This window comes from Ustilaginoidea virens, chromosome 6 (genome assembly GCF_000687475.1).
Source record: "Ustilaginoidea virens chromosome 6, complete sequence".
Lineage (NCBI taxonomy): Eukaryota > Fungi > Ascomycota > Sordariomycetes > Hypocreales > Clavicipitaceae > Ustilaginoidea > Ustilaginoidea virens.
Genome location: NC_057321.1, coordinates 2,614,910 through 2,638,124, shown reverse-complemented (window position 1 = coordinate 2,638,124; position 23,215 = coordinate 2,614,910). Strand labels below are relative to the sequence as shown.

At 47.9% G+C, this 23,215-nt stretch overlaps 4 protein-coding genes across 4 annotated transcripts; 2 read left to right on the top strand and 2 right to left on the bottom strand.

The window, feature by feature from the left end:
- Positions 1 to 11,443: 11,443 nt before the first annotated feature.
- On the top strand, positions 11,444 to 12,036 carry UV8b_07633 (uncharacterized protein; the record flags this gene model as incomplete). The annotated part of the gene is made up of 2 exons (XM_043145130.1): positions 11,444 to 11,548; positions 11,599 to 12,036. 2 exons carry the CDS (start codon positions 11,444 to 11,446, stop codon positions 12,034 to 12,036), a joined length of 543 nt encoding a protein of 180 aa, XP_043001065.1.
- A 178-nt stretch (positions 12,037 to 12,214) lies between these two features.
- On the bottom strand, positions 12,215 to 13,429 carry UV8b_07632 (uncharacterized protein; the record flags this gene model as incomplete). The annotated part of the gene is made up of 1 exon (XM_043145129.1): positions 12,215 to 13,429. The coding sequence occupies one exon, from the start codon at positions 13,427 to 13,429 to the stop codon at positions 12,215 to 12,217; it is 1,215 nt and encodes a 404-aa protein (XP_043001064.1).
- Positions 13,430 to 15,678: 2,249 nt separating this feature from the next.
- On the bottom strand, positions 15,679 to 16,006 carry UV8b_07631 (uncharacterized protein; the record flags this gene model as incomplete). Its single annotated transcript, XM_043145128.1, has 2 exons — positions 15,679 to 15,771; positions 15,851 to 16,006. 2 exons carry the CDS (start codon positions 16,004 to 16,006, stop codon positions 15,679 to 15,681), a joined length of 249 nt encoding a protein of 82 aa, XP_043001063.1.
- Positions 16,007 to 19,682: 3,676 nt separating this feature from the next.
- On the top strand, positions 19,683 to 22,298 carry UV8b_07630 (uncharacterized protein; the record flags this gene model as incomplete). The annotated part of the gene is made up of 1 exon (XM_043145127.1): positions 19,683 to 22,298. The coding sequence occupies one exon, from the start codon at positions 19,683 to 19,685 to the stop codon at positions 22,296 to 22,298; it is 2,616 nt and encodes an 871-aa protein (XP_043001062.1).
- Positions 22,299 to 23,215: the final 917 nt, after the last annotated feature.

The following is a 23,215-nucleotide window of genomic DNA, read 5'->3' as shown; positions in this document are numbered from 1 at the left end:
CCTTACTTAATATATAGTAAATAATCCACTAAAAATCCTTAAGGTAGAAGGCAAAGGCCTAAGGTAATACTACCATAAGTCCAAGAGGCGGTATAAGGGCCAGAAGGTTAGTAGGCCAGTAGGGCATAAGGCCAGCAGCCTAGTAGGCTACTATAGGATTTTAACACCCCCTCTGATTAGCTACTATAGTAGCAAGCTAATCGTATAAAGGATAGGGAAAGAAAATGCAGTAAAAAGTGCTAAGGAAAAACATAAGAAAAACCTTAGTAAAAGTAAGTTAGTATAAGTTAGCAGGCCCTAAGACCTAGTAACTCGCGGAACCTAGTAAATTTAGGGCCCGGCAGTGGCTTTATAAGACCGTTAGCAGGCATACTATTAGTAGGTAAATAGGTAATTTTAACCAAGCCCAGCTAGGCTTGCTCCCTAATATACCGGAATTTTAATAGCGTATGCTTAGTGCGAGCGTACTGATTAGGGTCGTTAGAATTTGAAATGGAGCCCTAGTTATCGCAGTATAGCGGTATAGGGCGTAAAATATCAATTTCTAGCTCCTTACAAAGGTTAGAAAGCCACTATACCTCGCGGATAGTCTCAAGTAATGCATCAGATTCAGCTTCTAAAGTAGATAGCACTACTAAAGAGGCTCGCTTAAAACGCCAGCTAATAGGACCACTATTAATAGTAGTCAGGAAGCCTCCAGTAGATTTAGAGGTTTCTTTACAGCCAGCAAAGTCGCTATCAGAATAAGCGGCTATAATAGGCTGTTGGTTGCTTTTAGTAGCACTAAAGCAAATAGCTAGGTTCTCAGTGCCTTTAAGGTAACTAAAGCTGCCTTTTGCAGCATTTAGATGCACATTAGTTGCTTTCGACATAAACCGAGAAAGGTATTAGATAGGAAATACTAGGTCGGGCCTAGTCATTATTATAAGCTATATTATAGTGCCAGTAAGGCTCTGATAAAGGCTCTAATCAGTAGGGCTAAGATCTTTTCTACTAGATTCATTTAGAATCCCTAATTGAAGTAGAATAAGCTGAGGTTTAGTATCCTATAAGCCGAATTTAGCTAAAACCTCTGCTATAAATTAGGCTTGGTGTAGCCATAATAGACCTTCCTTCCTATTTCGTATAATCTATACACCTAGGAAGAAGGAAGCCAGACCGCGGTCTTCCATAGTATAGACCTTATAGAATTTCCTTTTTAGCTAGTTAATATAAGTTATATTTAGACCAACTAATAGGCAATCGTTAATATAGGTGACGATAAAGGTACTGGTTTGCTTATTATAAAAGACGGCAGCATCAGAAGCTAAAGGTAAAAAACCTTTACTAGAAATCAGGTCTTTTAGCCGGTATTGCCATTCGCGGGGTGCTTGTTTTAGCCCGTATAGGGCCTTCTTTAGCAAGATAGCTTGCTTAATAGAAGGGTTAAATCCAGCTTCTTTAAGTAAAGTTAGTAGCCGTTGGCGCTATATATTAGACCAAAGCTTGCTATTAGTTAGTAGACTTTCCGTAAATTCAAGAAATCCGTCAGGGATATCCATATAAATAGTCTCAGAAAGTTCGCTATTTAGGAAGGCGCCTATAAAGTCGATCTGCTCTATTTCCTAATTATTATTAGCAGCTAAAGCTAGTATAACCCTCTAGGTGGGTAAGATAGAGGTAGAAGCATAAGTATACTGGAAGTCCTTTCCTTCGACCTATATAAAGCCCTTGACAACTAATCTAGCCTTATATTTTATAGGCTGATTATTAGCATCCTTTTTAACCCGAAAAACAGGCCTATTGCGTATAATTTTCCTATCAATAGGAACGCTAGACTTAGGAATAAACTAGAAAACTTTAGTATCCAAAAGCTACTCGAATTCCTTAAATAGTGCCTTTATCTAAAGGTCTTTTTCTTTTTCAGGGTATTGTAGCACATCCTTCCAGCTATTAGGCATACCATCAGGGGCCTTTTTAGCTAGCTTACGCTTAGCTGTATAGTAGGAATCCTATATCAGGTAGTATAAATCCTAATTAGGGAATAAGTCGGTAGGGCTAGTAGGGTCGGTAGGGCTAGCAGGTATAGCAGGGCCAGCAGGGCCAGCAGGGCTAGCAAGGTCGGCAGGAATAAGGCTAGTAAGGATATCTATAAGGTCATCCTTTGCAGTAGCCGGGGACTATAATATAGGACGGTTATCTAAGGTAGGACAGTTATCCAAAGTAGCATTAGTATTAATAACGCTAGTATTAGTAGGGTCCGGCATACTTTCCAGGTCATCCGGTATAGCATTAGTGTTAGTAATACTAGTAAGGTTAGTAGAATTAGTAGGGTCAGGAATACTTTTTAAGTCATCTAGTAAAATAGTAGGTTCTCTGCTAAATACCCCCTCTAAACCTATATTTTGCCCTCTATAAAAGTCTCCTTCTAGGCCATTAGAAATAGGGCCTATACCTTCATTTTGATAAATAAAGGTAATAAAAGTTATTTTAATAACAACCTTCTTCTTTAGAAGGTAGACTAGGTAAGTATTATTACCTAGAGTGGTAAGGAGTCTACCAGGCTCGGTATAGGGCGCTAATTTACGGCTTTTTACACGCTTTTCGTATAGTATAAATACTTTAATAGCTGCTCCAATGGCCCTAAGGTTAATAAGATCAGGGTAGTACTCCGGCGTAATATAGTCATAATCCTTTAATAGCTCCTAATAGGGGCTAGAAGGTCTATTAGTAACAGCTATTATATTTACTAGCATAATAACGCCAGTAATTACAGCAGACTAGAGGTTAAATAGAAGCCTTAACCAGGCTATAGTAGCACGTAGCCTATCAGCTATAACCCTAATAGACCGCTCAGCTAGGCCGTTTTATTCGTAAATATAAAGGCAAGATATATTAAAAGTTATACCCTGTTCGATAAGCCAATCACTAAGCATTTTATTAATTTCATTTCCACTATTATAATGGAATTCAACAGGCGTTTTACTATATCTGACCTATAGGCTCTATATAAAGCTCTATAATACTTTAAATACAATAGTGCCTTCCCTATTAGGCAGTAAGTATAGCTAACGAAATCGGGATTTTCTATCCACTAATATAAGGGCAATAGGTCGTTTGTTATATAGCATAGGTGATATAGCAAAAGTATCACCTTCTATAATATCCAGGCATTTAGCTGGATTTAAAATCGTATCTTTAGAAGGTCTTCTAACCTTCTTAGCCTATATACAGGCTAAGCAGCGAAAATCAGCATCTTTAACCTTATTAAGGTTAGGAAGACCAGGGATATTAGCATAAGTCTTTTTAAGTAGCTGAATACCTATATGCCCTAGCCGTATATGCTAAATGCCGGCTAACTATAATAACTTCTGATATTCTGTATCAGCAGCTACAGGGGCAGGAGTAGGGCTAGTAGCTACTATAGGATTTTCGCTAATCGTAATAGTAGGCTCTTCGCTAGTCATAATAGCGGGAGAGTTAGTAGTAGGGCTAATAGCCTCTACAGGTTCCTTACTAGTTGCAGTAGTAGGAACAGGGGTAATAGTGGTATCCTTAGGATCACTATAATCAACAGGGTTAATAGGGCTAGAGACCTCTACTATTATACTATTAGTAACAGTATAATAGCTGCAAGGTTGATGCAGTAGTAGTGTGTCTATTCCTTTCTATAGAAGGAAAAAGCCATATTTTTTAAAGTTAAAAATGCCGATGCATTTACGGCTTACTGACTAAAGCTGATTTTTAATTAATACCCCTTTAGCGGCATAGTGCTTTACACCGCTAATAATATTAATATCTAAGGTAGGAATATATAGGGCATTCTTAAGCTCTATAATACCCCATTTAGTGGGATTAACGCCCTATAGTATAGTAAATCGTGCCGTGCCCCAACCAGTAGGGGAAATAGGGCCACCACCAGTAGTAATAACAGGCTTATTATCCTTCTCAAAGTGGTGAAAAATAGTGAAATACTTCTTATCATTAACAATATAACAAGTAGAGCCTATATTGTAAAGGAGGGCATCCTTAGGGGTTTTACCGCCTGATTTAGCACTATAGCTTATATTAGTGGATATAGATAAAGAAGAATAAGATATATTAATATCTTAAGTATTATAGTTGCCTATAATAAAAGCCTTAATATCTTGCTGTTTGCTACAGTCCTATTTCTTCTTCTATTACTACTTCTTTTTCCTATTATTAGTAGAATTATTCTTACTATTATTATTAGTAGAAGCGGCATTAGCAGACCCTTTATTCTTAGAGTCCTTAGAAGCCTTAAGCTGCTTAGGGTTATTATTAGCAGCTACCTTATTAGACCCTTTAGAACGCTATTCTTCTAGTAGGTCAACTATAAAATACTAAAGGTTAAATTTGCTGCTATTAATAACACCTTAGGCGCTATAAGCCCTAATCATAGAGCGTTAGCATTCAGTCCAGCGGGTAAATACCCCCTCTACAGCCTAAAGATACTAATTAACTTAATCAAAAGAGTCGATCTTAAAACCTAGGATTCTAAGGCGAGATATATAGCTATTAAATTCGCTATTAAAAGCCTCTAAAGTGCCTTTATAACCGGTAAATATAAGGGTGTGAAATATAGGGTATAAGTGTGCCCGCTATACTTCTGGTGAGTGGCAGTACTAGGCCACTAGTAAAAGGTAGGCTTCCTCTGGGTTATTACACCAATCTATAGCCTCTACAGCTTCTTTACCATAGCTATTCTTTAGCATTAGTAGTAAAAGTGCCTGCTCAGACTCATCAAAGTGCCTTACTATAGAGGGGTCGTTAATAAAATTAGCTATTTTAAAGGCCCTAAGTTGTATTATAAGGGCCTGCTTCTACTAGTCGAAATTATAAAGGCTTTTTAGCTTTTAGGACTCCTTAAAGCGGTTAGCAGTCTTAGCTAATTCCTTAATAGCCCCATCACTAATTTAGTTAGTAATAATTATTAGTAGCATTGTATAAATAGGCTCTTTACCCTTATATTTTATAAGAGTAGAAGGTTGGTCGATTTCCATAACATTAGCTTTACTATCATTATCTTTAGTAGTAGTCTTAGTAGAAGGTCCAGCTTCAGTAGCTTTAGTAGGCTTCTTATTAGTAGCCTAGGTAGCCTAGGTATTATTATTTTGCCTACTAACTAGGCCCTATATAAGGTCAGTTAGTATATTCATCTGGGATTTCATATCGTCCATATCTAGCTATAGCTATGCATTAGTATCAACTTCAGTATCGGATTCAGGGACCTTATAGGATCCTAACTCTGCTATAGTAGGCAAAAAGGGTTTAAAAATCCATTAAAAAATGGTGCCGATAGTTGTAAAAACAGAGGAATAACTAGCTAAATAGCTAGCAAAATAGTCGAATAACTAGTAAAATAACCGAATAACTAGCTAGATAGCTAGTAAATATAGTGGCTAGTAGCCTACTATAAAAGGTAACCGCAGAATATAGCGGCAGGTCTTAATATAAAAAAGCACGGATGCCGTAGGCGTTATGCAAATCCGTATTATAGCGTTAGTATTCAAGGTGCTTATATGGTGCCGTAATATAAAGGTGCCATAAGTGCCGTAGGTGCCGTAGGTACTATAGATACCGTGGGTGCTATAGGTGCCGTAATATAAAAGGTGCCGTAAATGCTGTACCAAAAGTGCTATAAGTGGAAGAGTATAATAGGTACCGTATAGTGCAGTAGGTATCGTACACTAGGTGCAAAGGTATTATACAGTAGTATAGTATAGTAGATATCACACTATAAAATCCATAGGTGCCGTAGATTACGCCGAAAATAACATAAGGTTACGCTAAAAGTGCCGTGAGGTTACGCTATAAGTTGCCGTTAGGTACGCCATTGATTGCCGCAGGGTAATACCATAGGTAATAAGGGTAAGCCAAAGGTAATAATAGGTAAGCCGAAGTTAATAAGGGTAAGCCGAAGATACTAAAGGATAGCTATATTAGTAGTACTAATAAGCAAAAGAGACCAAGGGGTGAACATAAAAAGGTAGGATTAAAATAAAGAAGTAAAACCCGGGCTCATAACCTATTGCAATTCTCAAGGTCACTATAAAAGCAGAGCCTTACTAGCTAGCTAGATGGCACAAGACTATCTGCAACCTGTGAACTAATCTTAGTATAAATACTAGATTTTTCACTAAGTCCTAAGACTATACAAGTGCTATAAAGCAGGGCAAGTGTAAAGGCAAGGCAAATATAAGATAACCAAAAACGCAGGGAAGGTGGAAGTTAAGAGGCATGTAGTGCATTAACAGGTTCGATTATGCTGCCCTTCTACTATCTAGAAAGAAGGGGAAAAGCTATCCTATATATACACGAAGGAGGGGTGGGCCCAGGCATCCAAGGTAGCCAGTAAGAAAGCTCCCCGTAATGCTCGCTATGATACGTCAGCAACCCCACTATATCCGACCTTTCCAACCACCCTAACCACCGCACTAGTAATTAGTCACCGCACTAGTAACTAACCACTACACTAGTGGACTAGCCACCACGCTAGTAGGCCACCACGCTAATTTAGCAATGCCACACCACACTAGTAGGCCGCCACCACGCTAGTAGGCAACCACGCTAATTTAGCAATGCCACACCTTTTCAACAAGGCCTACCTTACTTGATATACAGTAAATAATCCACTGAAAATCCTTAAGGTAGAAGGCAAAGGCCTAAGGTAATACTACCATAAGTCCAAGAGGCGGTATAAGGGCCAGAAGGTTAGTAGGCCAGTAGGGCATAAGGCCAGCAGCCTAGTAGGCTACTATAGGATTTTAACACTTATTAACACCCGATATTTATATATCGCCCTCGGAATCCCAGGCGTATATCGGTCGGGAACAGGTCGAACCCGTATAGTAATTAATAGTTAAGCTAGTCTTAATATCGATAGCAATTTATCGGTAATAGTCTACCGCCGAATAATAATTATAACGGGAGACCCTAAGGCTAATAATCTTATCAGCTATATAAGCGTTAAGCGCTAATCGGAGGTATTTAAGCTTAACTTCCTTAGGCTAACCGAGACCGTTAATAAGCGTAAGTTTTTCCTTAAATCGCATAAAAAAGGCAGCAAAAGGTTCCTTAGGGCCTTAGTATAAGGAGTGCTTAAGCTTAGTGATAGCGCGATCCTATTGGTGTAAGTCCTCAAAGAGATATTAGAGGTATTCGAAGAACTTTATTATATTATAATCGCAAGCTATACTATTCTTGAAAAAGGCCGCGATTTATAATTAGATTGTAGACAAAAGGTTCTAAAAGATAAATATCTATTAGGTCTTTTTGTCCCTAATAAATTCCTTATCGACCTCGAGCTTATATTGTATAAAGGTCCGCCAGGCTGTAAATATAGCCTTTTTGCTATTAAAGGGGTCCCCCATTAGGATCGGCTTATATTTTGGCTAGGTATTCTAAGCCATAGGGAGGGGGGCGTTCTATTATACGACCGGGGCCGGTTAGGTAGCGTTTTAGGAGCTATTTAACTAATTCGTAAGGAGGGTCTATAGCAAGGCGGTAACAGCAGCGAGGTATTATATATTAGTCTGCATCTACGCCTCTATCTATTATAACCCTAATATAAGCTACTCTACTCGGGTATATATATTATATCGGGGGCGTTATAGTCTTGGGTGATCTATACCCGTTTCTCCAGGTGTACTTATCTCGATATCTTGTATAGCCTACATCATCGGCTCTATAATGTGAGGTTATAATAGTAAGGCTGAGAGAGTCTATTTAAATGTAAAGGACTGGCCCTAGGGCTATTGCGAATAGGCGTCGAATGAATATATTAAATAGACTAAGAAGGAAAGGAAGAGGACCCGAATAGGGGCCTCTAAGTAGTCTATTTATGCCCGTACGTAGTACGGGCTGAGTCCTTAGCGAGCCCTTATAACCCTATGCCGATACTCCTTAGGCTAGTCGCGGGCGCAGCCCGAGTCCTAGCTATATTGTGGCGCGGGCGTAGCCCGAGCCCGTAACAGTAAGTAGCGTTTATCTTAATAAAAAATGGTCTCATCGAATGTAATATGGCTAGAATTAAACCAGCAGTTTCTTTTTAATAAAGGCACCCAAATTAGGTATTAAGTGGTCGAGATATAGCCTGCTAAATACCTGATGTAAGCTCTTTAATTGAGCTTTAGACCTTTCTGCAATATCCTATCGCGAGTTATTACGAAAGCCTTGTATCTATAGGCGCAGAGGTGGTGAATTTATAGATGAATATCTGCCGGTAGGTATTTCCAGGCGGGCTTATTATTATAGAGCTAAAATTAAAGTATTTAAAGAGGTAACTTCCAGTTATCGTAAGGTCTTTCTAACTTCCTAGGGCTTCGATTTAGTAAATATACCGCTACTTCGGCTGTAATAGGCTATAACTCCTTAGGAAAGCCTGCTTATATATTGAGAAGGGCTATTTTCGTCTTTAATACCCCCCTAGAACATTCAGTATAACCATTCTAATATTAGTAACTAAGGCTCGAATTTCGAATTATAATACCTTTCCGTTTAGCTTCTTCCTAACTATTACTAGTCTAGAGTGCCGTTTCGTTATTAGAAATAACTATCGCGATCGCTATATCGTATAGGCGTAAAACCCGATTCTCGAAGATTAGCTAGTATCTAGGTAGGTCGGTCTTTCTAGGTATTATAAAAATACACTTTATTCCTATGAATCGGCAGGTAAATAACGCTATATATTTATCACTATTGAAAGCAGCAGCTTATAGAAATAGATCGAAAGAGACTATTTTAAAGGGTTCCTAAGGCATTAAGAGCTTATAAAATAATTATAATATCTACTTTATAATTTTCATGCTGCTATAAACCTTATAATTTAAAGCTTCTTTTTCCTCGGGTATCTATAATATATCTTTAAAGATATAATCCATCGAATCCCGACCTAAGTGCCTAAAATGCGTATGCTAGATAATATAAGGCGTTTTTATTGAAGTTTTAGGCTAGCGGCTATCTCCTCGAGCTAAATAGGCTTCATTAATATTTAAGGCTTTATTTTAAGCCTTTATAATAAATTCATCTATAGGCATATTATTTCCGCTACTTTAATAGAGGATGTAGGGCCTCTTATCTACCTAAGAAACTTAAAAGATCACTTCTTATTAACTATTTTTTCGTAGGTAAATCTTATCGACTTTATTATTCTAAAATAATCCCTTATTTCTTATCTTTTTTACGGCGAAAAGATTCGCTATAATTATCGGATTATATAGAATATTGGTAAAGGTAATAGCCCTTCCATCCTATAATATAATTCGAATAGAGCTAATACTAAGAACTTTTAAAATACTATTATAAGCATTACGAACGAAATGCTTATCAATATTATAATCGATATTAGTAAACTACTTTATATTATTAAAAACGTATATTAAAGTGCTACTATCGAGTATAATATAAGACTTTAAAAGGCCTAAATCATCCGGGTGAGTTCCTATAGAAAGAATAGATATTGTGAATATTTTATCTTCCTTTTTTTTTTCTATTAATCTATCTTTTTCCTTATTATTATTATCGTTGCTTTTGCCTTTGCCCTTGCCCTTATGTTTATCTTAAAAGGCCTTAAATGCATTTTATACCTTTTTAGATTCCTTTTTTATCTTTTTATATATAGCTTCCTAGCTTTTCTTACTAATCCTATCTTTTAAGTGGTTTAAAGCTATCGATAGAGTTAATATCTAATAATTCTTATAATAAGGCCCCTTTACTATATAGGGCTTGCTATAGTATTTATAGGTCTTTTTCTCTACTAAAGATAAAGCTAAAATATCGCTAGAAGCGGCTTACAACGAAGGTTTAGTATTATTGGTCATAAATACTATATAACTACTGCTAACCTTCCCTTTTTCTTCTAGCTCCTATTTCTGCCGAATATATTTAATAGTTATTAGAAAATCAAGATATTTATTCCGTTTTTATGCTTTTATTATTCGATTAAGGATTTTTTCCTTAAAGGCAGGATACTTTTAATAAAGAGCTTCCGCTAGCCATTTAGTAGGCGTATTCCTATTAATAAGGATCAAGTCTATTCGCATTAATCGCTTATACAATATAGAGATTTTATTAAACCATTCCTCTATATTATATCTTCCGAGGTTATATTGTATAGCCTGCTTGAATTTTTCTTTAAGGTATTCCCAGATAATAAGCTGAACCGGTCGTATACGTTCTATTAGGCGTTAAATTTTTCCTTAAATGTTTTAATCGCCTGCTATTAATATCTTATAGTTAGGGCTTAGCATTAATTCGAACTATACTGTATACGCTTGAAGATTCCGATTAAATATCGTATAATAGTCATTCTAAAAGTTATACTAAATATTAGCTTATTTCATCTATTCTGTAGTATTAATACCATTAGGGCGTTATATCGGCTTAAAGTAGTAGTTTTCTTTAATATTCTCGATTTGCTGCGGCTGGATTATTTTTATTCTTACCGAGGGTAATAGTCCTGCCGATAATACCCTAGCTGCCGTTATAGCTCTAGTATTTATAAAAGGGGTACGATCTATAGCTTCTATTAATGAATCGGCTATTGCTACCGATATTGGTATTAATGCTAATGCTTATATGGAATAGATAGGTTTATCTAATTCCCACGCCGGCAAAAGGGGCATATTTAGCATCGCCGAGCCCTTAGGATTAATAAATATCTAAATATTATCCTCTAAAGCATACTTTTAAATATAATCATACCAGATATCCCAATTATATCGGGATATTAGCTTAACTACTAGTTTAGAGCTATCATCAGTAATAGTACCTATTTTCGCTAATAATAATGTTTAGGGCATAAATTGATCTAACGAAAATAGCGGTTAAGATGTCGATTTTTAGATTAAAGGAAATATCGCGACTTTCTATAATAGCCTCCTTTTTAATTAATAAGGCCACACGAGTATATTAGCAATAAGGCTTTCGACGGATTTAATGGGGAACCCGGAGCTTACTTAAATAGGATCCGGAAAACAGTAGCTTTTACAGCAAAATAAAGATAACAGTTGATCTTAAGGCTGGGCCATAAGGTAAGGGATAACAATAAGGTTTTATTGTGATATTTACGCAATTGCTACTATGTCAGAATGCACAGGGAAAATGCGATAATACTTAATTGAAGGAACTAAGTCTTCTCTAAGAGACTTGTGTTCCCAGCTATTTATAGTGGGATAGGGGGTACCCCTAAGGGCTTACTGATCCAGGGAGAACTCGGCACATCCACCCTCGGATATGACCGATATCCACATTACAGACAAGCCAATTTCCCTCCAATAGCTAAACAGTTCTCCAGCGGGGCAGCGGGGCAGCGGGGGACGGGAGTGCTGACACACGCCCGAAACGAAAACAAGCATCACCCAGCCGCATCCATGGAAGTTGACATCACACATCACACACACCCAACAACCCGCACCTCCGTCGCGACGGCCAACCCTCCGCCATGGCCCCGAGCTACATGCGCAAACTGACCCTCGCCGACGTCGACCTCTGCGCCGCCCTCGAAGCATCTGCCTTTCCGCCATCCGAGGCCGCAACCCGCGAACAGGTGCGCCCCCCCTTCCACCTTTCCAAGCCCACCCCCGCTCACATCGGCAGATCGAGTACCGGCTGTCCGTCTGCCCCGACATCTGCCACGGCCTCTTCGTCCGCGAGCCTGCCGCGAGCGGCGAAACCCTCATCGCCCACGCCCTTGCCACCCGGTCCGACGGCAGCCTCATCCGCGAGCACGACATGGCCGCCCCCCCGGGCTGGAAGGCGGCTGCCGCGGCCGACGGGGGCCACCAGCCCGAGGGGGCCACGCTCGCGCTGCACTCCCTGGCGGTGACGCCGGCACATCAGCGCCGCGGGGTGGGCAGGAGCCTCGCGACGCGGTACCTCGCGCTGATGGCGCGGGTGCCCTGGGTGCGGAGGGTGGCCATCCTGACGCACGAGAGCCTGGTGCCCTTCTACCAGGAGCTGGGGTTTGACGATCGCGGCAGGAGCGCGTGTGCGCACGGAGGGGTGGCCTGGAACGACATGGTGCTTGTGTACTAATCCGTTCACCGCAGTATGCAAAGCCTAAAAGAACCGAGAACCGCCCTCGGTGTGGCGTCATTGACACTTTTGGTGCCGCAGCTTCCCGGCTTGCCTTGATTATTTTCTGTTGTCTTCGCCCCCCCCCCCATTCTCTCTCGCCCGTCCTGCCCACCACCCGCGGACTCGCACTCTTGCACTAGAATACACACGATGGGGAAACCCTTCCATTATTCAACCGGGCAGCATCACAGTCCTCCCCTTTCAGACCGCGAAGCACGTCCATCGCCCCAGGCGTCTCGTACCACGCAGCATAGTGGTATCCGAGCATCTGCAACGCCTCCTCCTGCGAGCGGGCCGCGTAGCGCATCGGCCTGCGCAAAATACCAGCGTCCGGGTCGTGGATCAGCAGGTCCCAGAAGTAGGCGTTGTACGCATCGACCGCTGCGTGCAGGCTGGCGACCTGGCGCTTGACGGCGTCGAGCAGCCTCGCCGTCTCGTCCGGCCCGGCCAGCAGCATGTCGCGCCGCGACCCCACGATGCCGCCGCCCACGAGCTGGCCGCGGACCATGTCCTCAATCTCCCGGGGCACGGCGCCGCGGAGCGCGATCCCCGCGTTTTGGACGGCCCGCAGGTCCAGCAGGACCCGCACCTTGATCAGCAGCAGCGCCGCGCAGGCGCTCAGGTCGAGCCAGACGCCGTCGGGCCACCGCAGGTCCGGATCCTCCAGCGCATCCGCGTCTCGGACGCTCAGCATCGGCGGGGCCCCGCTGACCAGGCCGTAGGTCGGCCGCCCCTCGTCGGGCGCGTTGCCCATCACAAAGTCGTGGGCTTCCTGGTCCCTGCCCAGCCGGATGTACAGCGCGGGCACGAGGTGCCGCACGCCCAGGTTGTCGCCGCTGCACAGGCGCATCATGTCCAGCAGGTGGTCCAGGGCCGTCTCCACCAGGTCGGCGGGCCCGCCGGCGGTGCCGTAGCTCGTCAGCATCGCGTCCACCATGTGGAAGCGCGCGCGCATGTACGGCCGCGTCTCGACGTAGGACCAGAAGTCGCCGACGTGGTCCTCAAAGTACCGCCCGGGCTCCAACATGGCGGGCGGCCGTTGGCGCAGCGCCGTCTCCTCCGCCTGGTAGAGGCGGCGCGCCTTCTTGACGGCGCCGCACGGCGTCCTGTGGTCGTCGCGGTCGGCGGCCTGGCAGTCCCGCCCGCAGTAGTACACCATCTGGCAGGCCGAGCAGCGGAGGAGGCCTTCTCTGCTGCCGCACAGCTCGCAGGCCCGCGGGGCCAGGCCGTCGAGCCTGGCCACGTCGGCGTTCATGATGAGAGGCATCTCGCGGGCGGCGGAAAAGGCGCGGCTGGTGGACGAGGTGCAAAGCGCTGTGGCCCGTTGAGAGGGGCAAGGTAGCCCGGACATTTGTCCAAGGGTGAAGCTGTCATGGGCATGTAAAGGGGCTGCTGAGTCATCATCGTCGGTTGACGGCGGCCCAAAGTACACCAGAGCGCAGGTCAACCGACCTGTGCCGCCCTCTTGTCATCCGACCCCCCATAATAACTTAACTGACCTGACCATTGCTGTGGGCTGTATCGTTAATGCGATTGGTTTCTTAAATCTGCGCGTTGTTCCTAAATAGTCATAATGCCAAAAGGGCACCGGTCGCAGAGTCGGTAGTAGTAGCTTTATAGAATGTCTTGATGTGCTTCTTATGGGATGCAGTAGTCGCAAATATAGTGCTCTAGGAGTGGCAAAAATTAATTAAGAAAGCGATTAAAAGGCAGAGTGCATTACCTTTAGGCATCATTCCTCGTCATTAAGCTCCATCCGATAGTAAATCTCACCAGCGATAATAATGATTTTACCGTCGAAATCGGTCTCGTGCGGAGGCAAATGCGGTTGGCGCTCCTTCTTCTCATTCAGATACTTGAAGTACGCCTTCTAATTAAAGAACTAAATTATAAAATCAATTCTAATTCAATTCAAAATTAATCTCAGACGTACCATTTGCGTATATGCAGATTTTCTTTGATAAAAAACGAGGGCGGTAATGCGCATACTCGAGGGATTCTAATATATCAAAAGGAAGGAAAGAGAAATAGCGCAGGTAAGTAGGCGTTTGCGTTATGGGTCACGTGCAACCTGCAGATAAATTATTCCTTACTTAATCCAGGCCAATCCCAAGTATATTGCTCTTAATTTAACCTATCTATCTCAATTTCGTATTAATTTTAAATAACCCTGACTAATAAACCAATTATATTAGCGATACAGCCTACAGCAATAGTTAGGTCAATTGAGTTATTATGGGGGGCGGGATGACAAGGGGCGAGCACAGGTCGGTTGACATGTAGTCTCAGAGTACACCGAGGCAACAACATCAGAACAGTCAATAGCGGTGGAATGAGGGGAGCAGCCTCGACATTTCATTTCCTCTGCACCTACGTGTCTGGTGCATCTGGCAGCAGCTCTGGGTGACAGCCATCGACAAGATGCGGATGCAAGAGCGCAATCCCACGGCGAGGGATTGCGAGCGCGCAGCAGGAGCTAGGCCATGTCTTATTACTGTGCGTGACTCTGGGGATGAATCAAAGTGCTCGGCTCGCGCGTCTCACCGACTTGGGTCTTGGGAGCATGATTGGCTGCAGCGCACGGCGCGCAGGGGCGGCATGCTCATTTGATACAACATGAAAAACAAGCGACGCAGAAATATCCCGATGCTTATGCAGGGTCCGCAGGAGTTGTGGCGCCAACAGTGAGGCGCTGCGATAAGTGCGGCTGGTTATACCTCTTGTTCCGTGGCGGCATTTTTTTCTTTAACTGCTTCTCATTACGGATACAGGAATAGCTACAGCGAGCTACGAGAAAGCACAAGTCAGGATGGGGTGCGAGTGCACGTGACTTTGGATCTAGGTACAATCTATTTTTAGGTATCCAGCCAACCAATACAGCCAACCCAGTATGGCCGGGAACCTGCCGCATTGATGTGACGTCACACTTTCCGGTACCCGTCAACACAACCACTGAATGCCATCCAGGCTGGCGACAACGCACAAACAGGGTGCGGCCCGGTACGTAATAAGCCACGGCAGTTCAAGTCGATTGAATATCTGGGCTCTGCGCTCCAAGGGATGCGAGTTCCCGGGATGCCCAAATAACCACTTTGCTCGGTCGAGTTTGCGCAGCTGGTTTGCGACTGCCGATGCACGCTGCTTGCGCTGGCTCACTCGTACGCGAGGGGAATGATGTGAAGCCAACGCGAAGGCGGCAAGAGGCTGCGTGCAAGCACATGACTATCCCTATCCGGCGTCAAAGAGCTTGCGGCTGAGGACGAAACGTCCCCATCGGCAGCGTTTGGCCAACATGACCAGTTTGCAAAAGTCAAAGAACTAGTTGGAGTGTTGTGCGGTCTATTCTGTTGGTGCCTGGCTCTTAACCACCGCATGCTTCCCCTCACATACGTGCAGGCACGGTCACGATTCACGAACAGGCAAGGCAGCCGACTACCAGTGCCGAGCCGAGATGATCCAACAGAGAGTTTCATTCACATCACTATCCTAATTCGCACTATCCTAATTCGCACTTTGCAACATTACAGAGCCACACCTGGTCAAAAACCCCCGACATATCCGACAGACGCACCATCGGGAGCAGACCCCGTCCACTCCAGTCTAAGGGATTTGGAAGCCGGGAGGCACGCAGTAGGGGCTGCCATTCTGGCGGTCGAACTTGCAAATAGTTTTCGGTGGGCAGTACCCAGCAAACTAAGACTCCCGTCAGCGCAAATGCTCTTGCTCCTTCTCGGGCATCAGGCCTCAACTGGACAGCAAAGGGGCTACTCACCACCCACTGTCCGCTGGTGTTGCAGACATCCCAGCCCGGCTGGCCAGTCTGGGTGTGATGGTCACAGCGGTAGGTAGCTGGCTTGCAGCCGTCGGAGCCAGTAGGCGAGGCGGCAGCTAGAGCTGCGAGAGCAACACTGGGAAGGAAAAACTTCATTTTCGTCTGCTGGTGTTTTTTTATTTTTTTTTTGGCGTCTGGTAGAATTCACTGTCTGTCTTGGGAAAGTTGGTTGTGAGGCGATGAGAGATGCCAGGAATGAAGGTGAACGCGAGAAGACAGCTCCTCATTTATAGCAAGCTTCTCCGGTGTTCGCTTGACACGCCGGAACCACATTCGTTCCGACTTATTCGGATAGCGGAAGCGTGGCGTCGTGTGCGTCTGCTGGTGTGCTTCGTATTTTCACAAATGGCCAAGCCTTGCACTGCCATCGGGCGAATATCGCAAGCCATGAAGCCAAGCACTGCCTTGTTGGCCGTTGGAAGGGGTAGCCACGAGGCTACCACTTGCGGAGAGCCCGGAGGTTCGGGAGTCGGCGCAACTAGCCTGCACGGATACGAACGGCATTCGTCCCACTTAGCGGGCGAGCTGAAAGCCCCTTCTTTAACCTGTTCTGAGCAAATTTTCCCGCCACTTCCACAGCCTCGAGGTTTATTATAGTATCGGCTGGGGTTTGCGTCAGCGTGATTCGGCCAAGTCCGCACATGTTTTGTTGATCCGCGACACGAGTGGACCCTCGTCGCGGTAGCCACCGGTTCGTATCTTCTTGGGCATCGCATCAACCGGCCGGGCGCGAGTCGCCGTCAAGGGTGTCCATGCGTCAGGGAAGTGGCTAGCGAGGCGCCGCTGACATAGGCGGAACGTTGCCATTGTCGACGGTAAGCGTCGTCGGGATGCTTGACGTTTTGACTTTGGTGGCTGGAGTCAGCTCACAAGGGTCCACGTCCCCCAGCCCGATCGGCGGCACGTCTCCGCCTGGCCTGTTGCGGCAAAACTCGTCGACCAAGCGAGGAGGCTTGTCTTGACGCCTTGGGGTCGCGTTGGTCTGCTCTGTCGGGCTGGTTTGGGGGCGCCTGCCTTGGTGCAGCGAGTCAATCGGTTTTGGTTTTGCATGGGTTCCAAGTCGCCCGGCCGACTAGGCACCAGCGAGGCTGCTGCGTAATGGCGGGTTGCGATTTCGTAATTTGTGCTCCCGAGGCTGGCTGGCAACCTGCGCGGCAGCCTTACCTCCAAGGCACCGACCGAGGCTGTCGGGTTGTTTTCCGTTCCGCAGACTCGCACCACCAACCAACCAACCAACCACATCGTCATCCAGTGTCGTCAATTCGACAACTCGACGACTTGCAACGTTGCCGTCTGACCCCGGATTCTTCATCGCCCCGTGGCGCCGTTGCATTGGACACATGATCATCGGGGAAAAAAAAAACCAATGGCGACCTGCGAAGCCTCGTCAACGAAAACCATCACTCGCTAGCCCATCTCCCCTTGTTTTGCGAGGAACATCGAGGGAAGCCCTGCGGCCAACGGTCCAGCGAGGCCGCGTTCCGAGACGGCTAGCGCACGACGGGTCCAGACAGGGCGGGATATGCTCTTCGGGCTGGAATCATTGACGCGGTGCATTTCGCTTCGTCAGCAAACGACGACTTCAATTGTCCGCGGGCGCCCCGGCCATGCAGCCCTCATCCCCGACCGTGTCCAACACATTACATAGTTCGTTTCTCGATTGCCATCTTCCGGCCGCGTTTCCTCCTGCCTCGCCATCGTTGGCCCGCCATCGTTGGCCCGCCTTGCACAATCATAAAGCTTGCCGAGAGAACCCCCGAGTCGCTGAACGAGTCTCGCGCAAGCTCTTGTTCGGCTCGTTGATACCATCTCGACAGAACAAACATGGACTGTCATAGCTCGAGACTCAAATGTGCATCTCGTGCAGGGGCCGTTCCTTGGGTACACCTATCTTGTGGCCCGATTTCGGTTCGAGCCTGTTGCCTGAGACTTGACTTCTGGACTGCAGAGCAGAGGGTTGTTTCGACCGTTCTGGCAAGTGATTGACTCCTTCTACATTTCTCCGACGTCTTGTATTCCGAGCAACTCGCGCGAGCCCAGCTGCTACTTGCTGTTTGCGCGAGGTGAATCCGACTATATAACAGCCACTCTTCTTTGCTCCGCCACCCGATGGGCAAAACCGGAGGGCTACAGTCTCCCAAGGGCTTGAATATGGGTTCCGTCCGCGCGTTGTAAGCTGTGGAGCCGCCGCAGTAACGAAATTGATCCCCTTTGCGTGGCCGATAGGGAATCCCGACTGGCCGGCTTCGGAACCTATGCGTTAACAGGGACGAGGAGCAGTTTGGCAAGTACTGAATAGGAGGATCGCTAGCAGCGGCCATGACGGGATGGCCTTTGAGTGCATGATATCAGCAACTATTTAGGCGCTTACCTCCTAACCTAACCCTACCTGACCAAGTAGGTGTAGGTACGGTACCTCTGCGGGGGATGCCTGACGGCGGACGCGCTCTCAGCAAACCGTCAATCTTATTACTAACAAGCATCTGAATCTTAGCCTCAGGCGCCACAGGTGGAGATGACCGGTGGTGTAGGCCAAGTCGGCAGTGATCGTCTCGCCAAGCCTCCCTCAGACTGGGCACTTATTCATGTGTTTCACCCAAAAGGGCCCCGTGTCAGCATCAATGATCAGCGTGGTGGAGAAGGCCCCCGTGGTTAGGCCGCCAAGGCATCAATGCTCACGTGACGCATCCCGACGCATCCCTGTGAAGCAGGTGGCGTGTGGCATTGGCAAGAGGCTGAATCGACAAGCCCCTGCCGAGTCAGGTCAGGCGTCAGGGATGAGAGAGTCCAAGTAGCAACGCCGACGAAAAGGGAAAACGGGCACGCGTCTTGACAGGGACCTGATTGATTGCTTGGCTTCGCGCTGAACCAACAAGCCAGCAGCGCCGCCTCGTTGTTGATCAGCTGTTTCAGACCATTGACCTGTTGGTTTGGGTGTTGGTTTGGGTGCGACGGCCCTGATTTCTTTCAGCTCGGCCAAATCCGCGCTGTCCCACTCCAATCCACTCCCTAGTACGAGATCCGCGCAGTCAGAGTCTGGTAGTCCGTAGATCAAGCAAACTTCCTGATTGCTGGGCCGGCGACGGGCATGGCGAGCCAATGAAAAGATGGAGCCCCCCTTTCCCCCCCACCCACTCTCCAATATGTCATGGGCCCTGGACTTCTGGTGTGCAACGCGTCTGGTACTCGCCAGCACTTCAAGCCCCTTTTCGGATGTGGGTATTCCGTCTTCACTTGGTCAAGAAAGTGTGTGTGCAAACAGCAGCTTTTGCCGAACTTGTTTGCGAACGGAGCAGGAGTGTTGCCGGCCCCCTTTGAACAGGCGAGTGAAGAGGGTACTTGCATGTACTCCGTACTTACCGTGACCTGCTGCCCAGCTGAAGGGTCTTGGCCCACTAGCTGTCCAACTCGCATAAGCCTTATGTAGTAGCCTCATGTATGGCCGCTCCTTTGCAAGTCTGGAACGACGCCACTGGAGCCAGAGGAGCCAATGCGCCTGCCCGCCCGGGGCAGCCAAGGCCAAGGCTGTGCCTGAAGCGCAGCCTGTGGCAAGTGGCATTCGGGTGTGGCTGCCCCAGGGTTCGTTTGTTCGGTCGTGCCTGCCTGCAGAAACACCCCCCCGCCGATGGAGCGTGACTGCTTTCCTCATCCCTACTCCGTACTCCGTGCTCCGTACTTTTTTTTTTTTTTTCTTTTTTTCTTTTTTTTTTCCCTTTCCCCTGGTTTCCAAACCTCCATAACCCCCCCCCGTTCTCTCAACTCATGTGCAGGCATGGACTTGAGCGCCAGCGGACGACTGTCTCCGCGCCCTAGACGGCACGCGTCCTCGGCAGACCGATTACCGTCGCCGTCCCCAAGCACTCCTTGCCTGTCCACGGGGAGACTGCTCTCGGGGCTCGTCACTCGTTTCTTCAATCGACGATTCGCCTTCGCCCTGCCGACCGTCTGCGTTCTCGGCTCCAAAGTCGTCCACATTTGCTCTCACAAGTCAGCCCTTTCAGCCGTTCATTTCAAGCGATGGAGCTTTTCATTCTTTGCCCAGGACCTGCTCCTGATACTGCTGTTTCGCTTTCTTTTCGACAAGTCTTGTTTGAACGGCGCTCGTTGGGTGCAGCTCGCCGGCAAGACGCTGGCTTGGCTGCTGGCCCCGATCGCCACCGCCTTGGGCGTCTTCAACGTCTGCTTCTTTCTGCTGACGGGCGCGGAGGTCCATTGGCGCAACATTGCCTTCGCCAGCGATGCGTCTTCGCGCGCCTTGCTCCTGTCGGGGCTCCTGACCCTGGTGACCGTCGCTAGCTGCGCAGTGTTGACCGCCTGGGCTCTGCAGGACCTCTTGTATCTCGTCGCTGGCATGGCTACAGACACGCTCAAGTGGCCCTTGAGGAGGTTCGTGCTGCGCAGGCCTCAAGGTAGTGGATCCATCGTCGAATACACAGCCCTCGATGACAGCTACGACGACGACAACGACGACAACGACGACGTGAAATGGCCAAAAGAGTCGTTGGAGCGTGCATCTGCCCGCGAGGGGAAACCCCGAAGGTGCATGCCGCTGCTGCGGGCGGCATCGTACGCCTTGGTGGCCATTGTGCTCATCGCACAAGTTGTGTGCACAGCGATACGACCGCACGAAAGCTCCCTCATCTTCTTGTCGTGGACCTCGATTCTCCTACCCTTTGTCGACTTTTCCTCCACCTCGCCAAACCTGAAGCATCTTTTGCCCTACTACAACAACGGGATCAACTATGAGTGGGATAACCGTACAGCCCTGCTCCCCCCCACGCCGCTACCCTGGCTCTCGCAAGAACCCAAGATTCCTGGGTTCGACGATTGGTACAAGTCGAAAAAGCACTACAACGCATCCGCCGATCCCCTGAAGATTTCCAACCTCGGCTCGGAGCTGTTACCCCTGCTGCGAGAGAAGCTCGGAGATGTCGAAATCCGCCACGTCGTCATCATCTTCTTGGAGAGCACCAGGAAGGACGTGTTTCCCCTGAAAAAACACGGCATGATTGACGCCAAGCTGTCGGACACCTATGTCCCCGGTCACATGCCCAAGGAGGTCGAGGAAAGACTGGCAACGCTGACCCCAACGGCCAACTACCTCACCGGAGACTACGACGACGGCTTCGAGCACGAGACAAGAAGGGCCCGCGGCGGCATCAGCTTCAACAACGCTTACACGACGGCAACATATACCCTCAAGAGCCTGACGGGCACGCTTTGCGGCGTCACGCCCCTGTTGGCCGACTTTAACCTCGAGTACAACCACCACATCTACCAGCCGTGTCTGGCCCAGATTTTCGAGGCGCTCAATCACGTGGACGGTGCCAAGGACGACGAGCCATTCGTCGGTTACAAATGGGTTTCCAGCTTCATGCAGTCCGTCACGTTCGACTTTGACAAGTTTGGCGATTTGATGCTCAAGCTGGGATTCCCCGCGGACCGCCTCATCGACAGGGAGTACCTCAAGAGCGACAAGGCCAAGTTTGGCCGCGTTGATTTGCCCGACGTCAACTACTTTGGAATGGTTGAGGCGCCTTTGGAGGACTACATCCGCGACGCCTTTGCCTCTGCGGAGAAGAAGAAGGAACGCGTCTTCCTGACGCACATCACCAGCACAAGCCACCACCCCTTTGGGATGCCTCGAAACGAAACGTACGTGCCTCTGTCCAAGACGGGCCACGACGACCTGTCGCACTACCTCAACGCCATTGGCTACGACGACCGGTGGCTGGCCAAGATTGTAGGCATGCTCGACGAGCACAATGTGGCCAACGAGACGCTGCTCGTCGTGCTCGGCGACCACGGCCTGTCGATGCCCGAAAACGACATCGTGTCGGCATACTACAACCCCAACGTCGGCAGCAACCACGTGCCGCTGGTCATCTCGCACCCTCACCTGCCGGCCATGAGCGTGGACGAGCCGGTGATTGCGTCGCAGATCCTGCCCACGATCCTCGACGTGCTCGTGGAGACGAAATCCCTCGGCGCGGCCCACAAGCGCGCGCTGAGAGACCTGATGGCCAACTACGAGGGACAGTCGCTCTTGCGGAAGCAGGAAAAGGCCGGGCCCGACGGCCGAGGAAACTGGCAATTCACCATTCTCAACCCCGGCCGCGCCATGCTCAGCGTGCGCGACGCCCGACAGCCGAGCCTGCGGCTCATCGTGCCGGTCATTGACAACATTGAGTGGCAGTTGACCAACGTCAGCTCGGATCCCAAGGAGCAGCACCCCATTGCGGGCTTCAACTTTGCTTCGTTTCTGGAAAAGATTGAGGACAGCCACGGCGTCGAGACGGCCGAGTGGGCCGAGGAAGCGGCCTTTGTGTCGAGGTGGTGGGTCGAGGAAAACAGCAAGCGGTGGCGGTACGGGCCGTGGTCCGAGTAGCCCGGGTGGTCTGTCCTTTATATTTTGCATACGCACATGGGAAGCATTTTGTGTTTGGCCTGTTTGACCTATTGGAAGGAACTTTTTGAACTTGTATATTTTTTTCGCGGACGACAGGCTTGCGTCTGCGCGTGTATGATTAGCATCAACGAGTTCCTGTCCATGTCGTGTCCACTGTCCATTGTCGACTGTCCGCTGGCACTAGACGCCAGCTGCATCTCTTTTAATAGCCAACAGCGCTTACATACATACCAGACTGGTCGGTGACGATACTGTAATCTGCAACTATACCAGCCTGGTCGGTGTCATCACTGTGGTGCGACTTGGGTCAGGCACAGGGTAGCGTCATATGCGTTTCATATATATATACTGTATTTATACGCTAGGTCGTCTAGTCATGGTGCGTCCAGCCAGCCTCGTATCGAGGGCCGCAGCGCTAATTCACCGAGTGCCGGGACACATTCCTGACACATTCCTCTGTACAGTCGAGTTTCGGCGGATGCCTCGTCTCCGAGGGCAGCTGCCGACTATAAGCAGCGTGGCGGCGTCACCGCACGTTCATAGCTCTGATGTCTATACGGCTTGGCATACTTGCACCGGGGGCAACCAGACGTACAGCGCCGCAGGTCAGGCGGTACAGGGAGGCGTCTTGTCGGCAGGTCCGCGGGGACTGAATGCAAGTTGAACGGGGGATTTGGAAAAGGGGGGCCAGGGAAAAAAAAGTTTAGCAGGCTTTGCTGTGCTGCTGCGCCTGGAACCCGGGGCATCGGCATGCCAGCCATGGCAGAGGGCGTGAGGAGGACCGGGACTCGAGTATGTGACGACGGGTTGGAAACGGCTGGTGTGTGCGGATGCCAGCGGGACTGGGGCGCACGCCACCGTACGGATCGGAGCGCGATTTCTGGTGGAGACGGTTT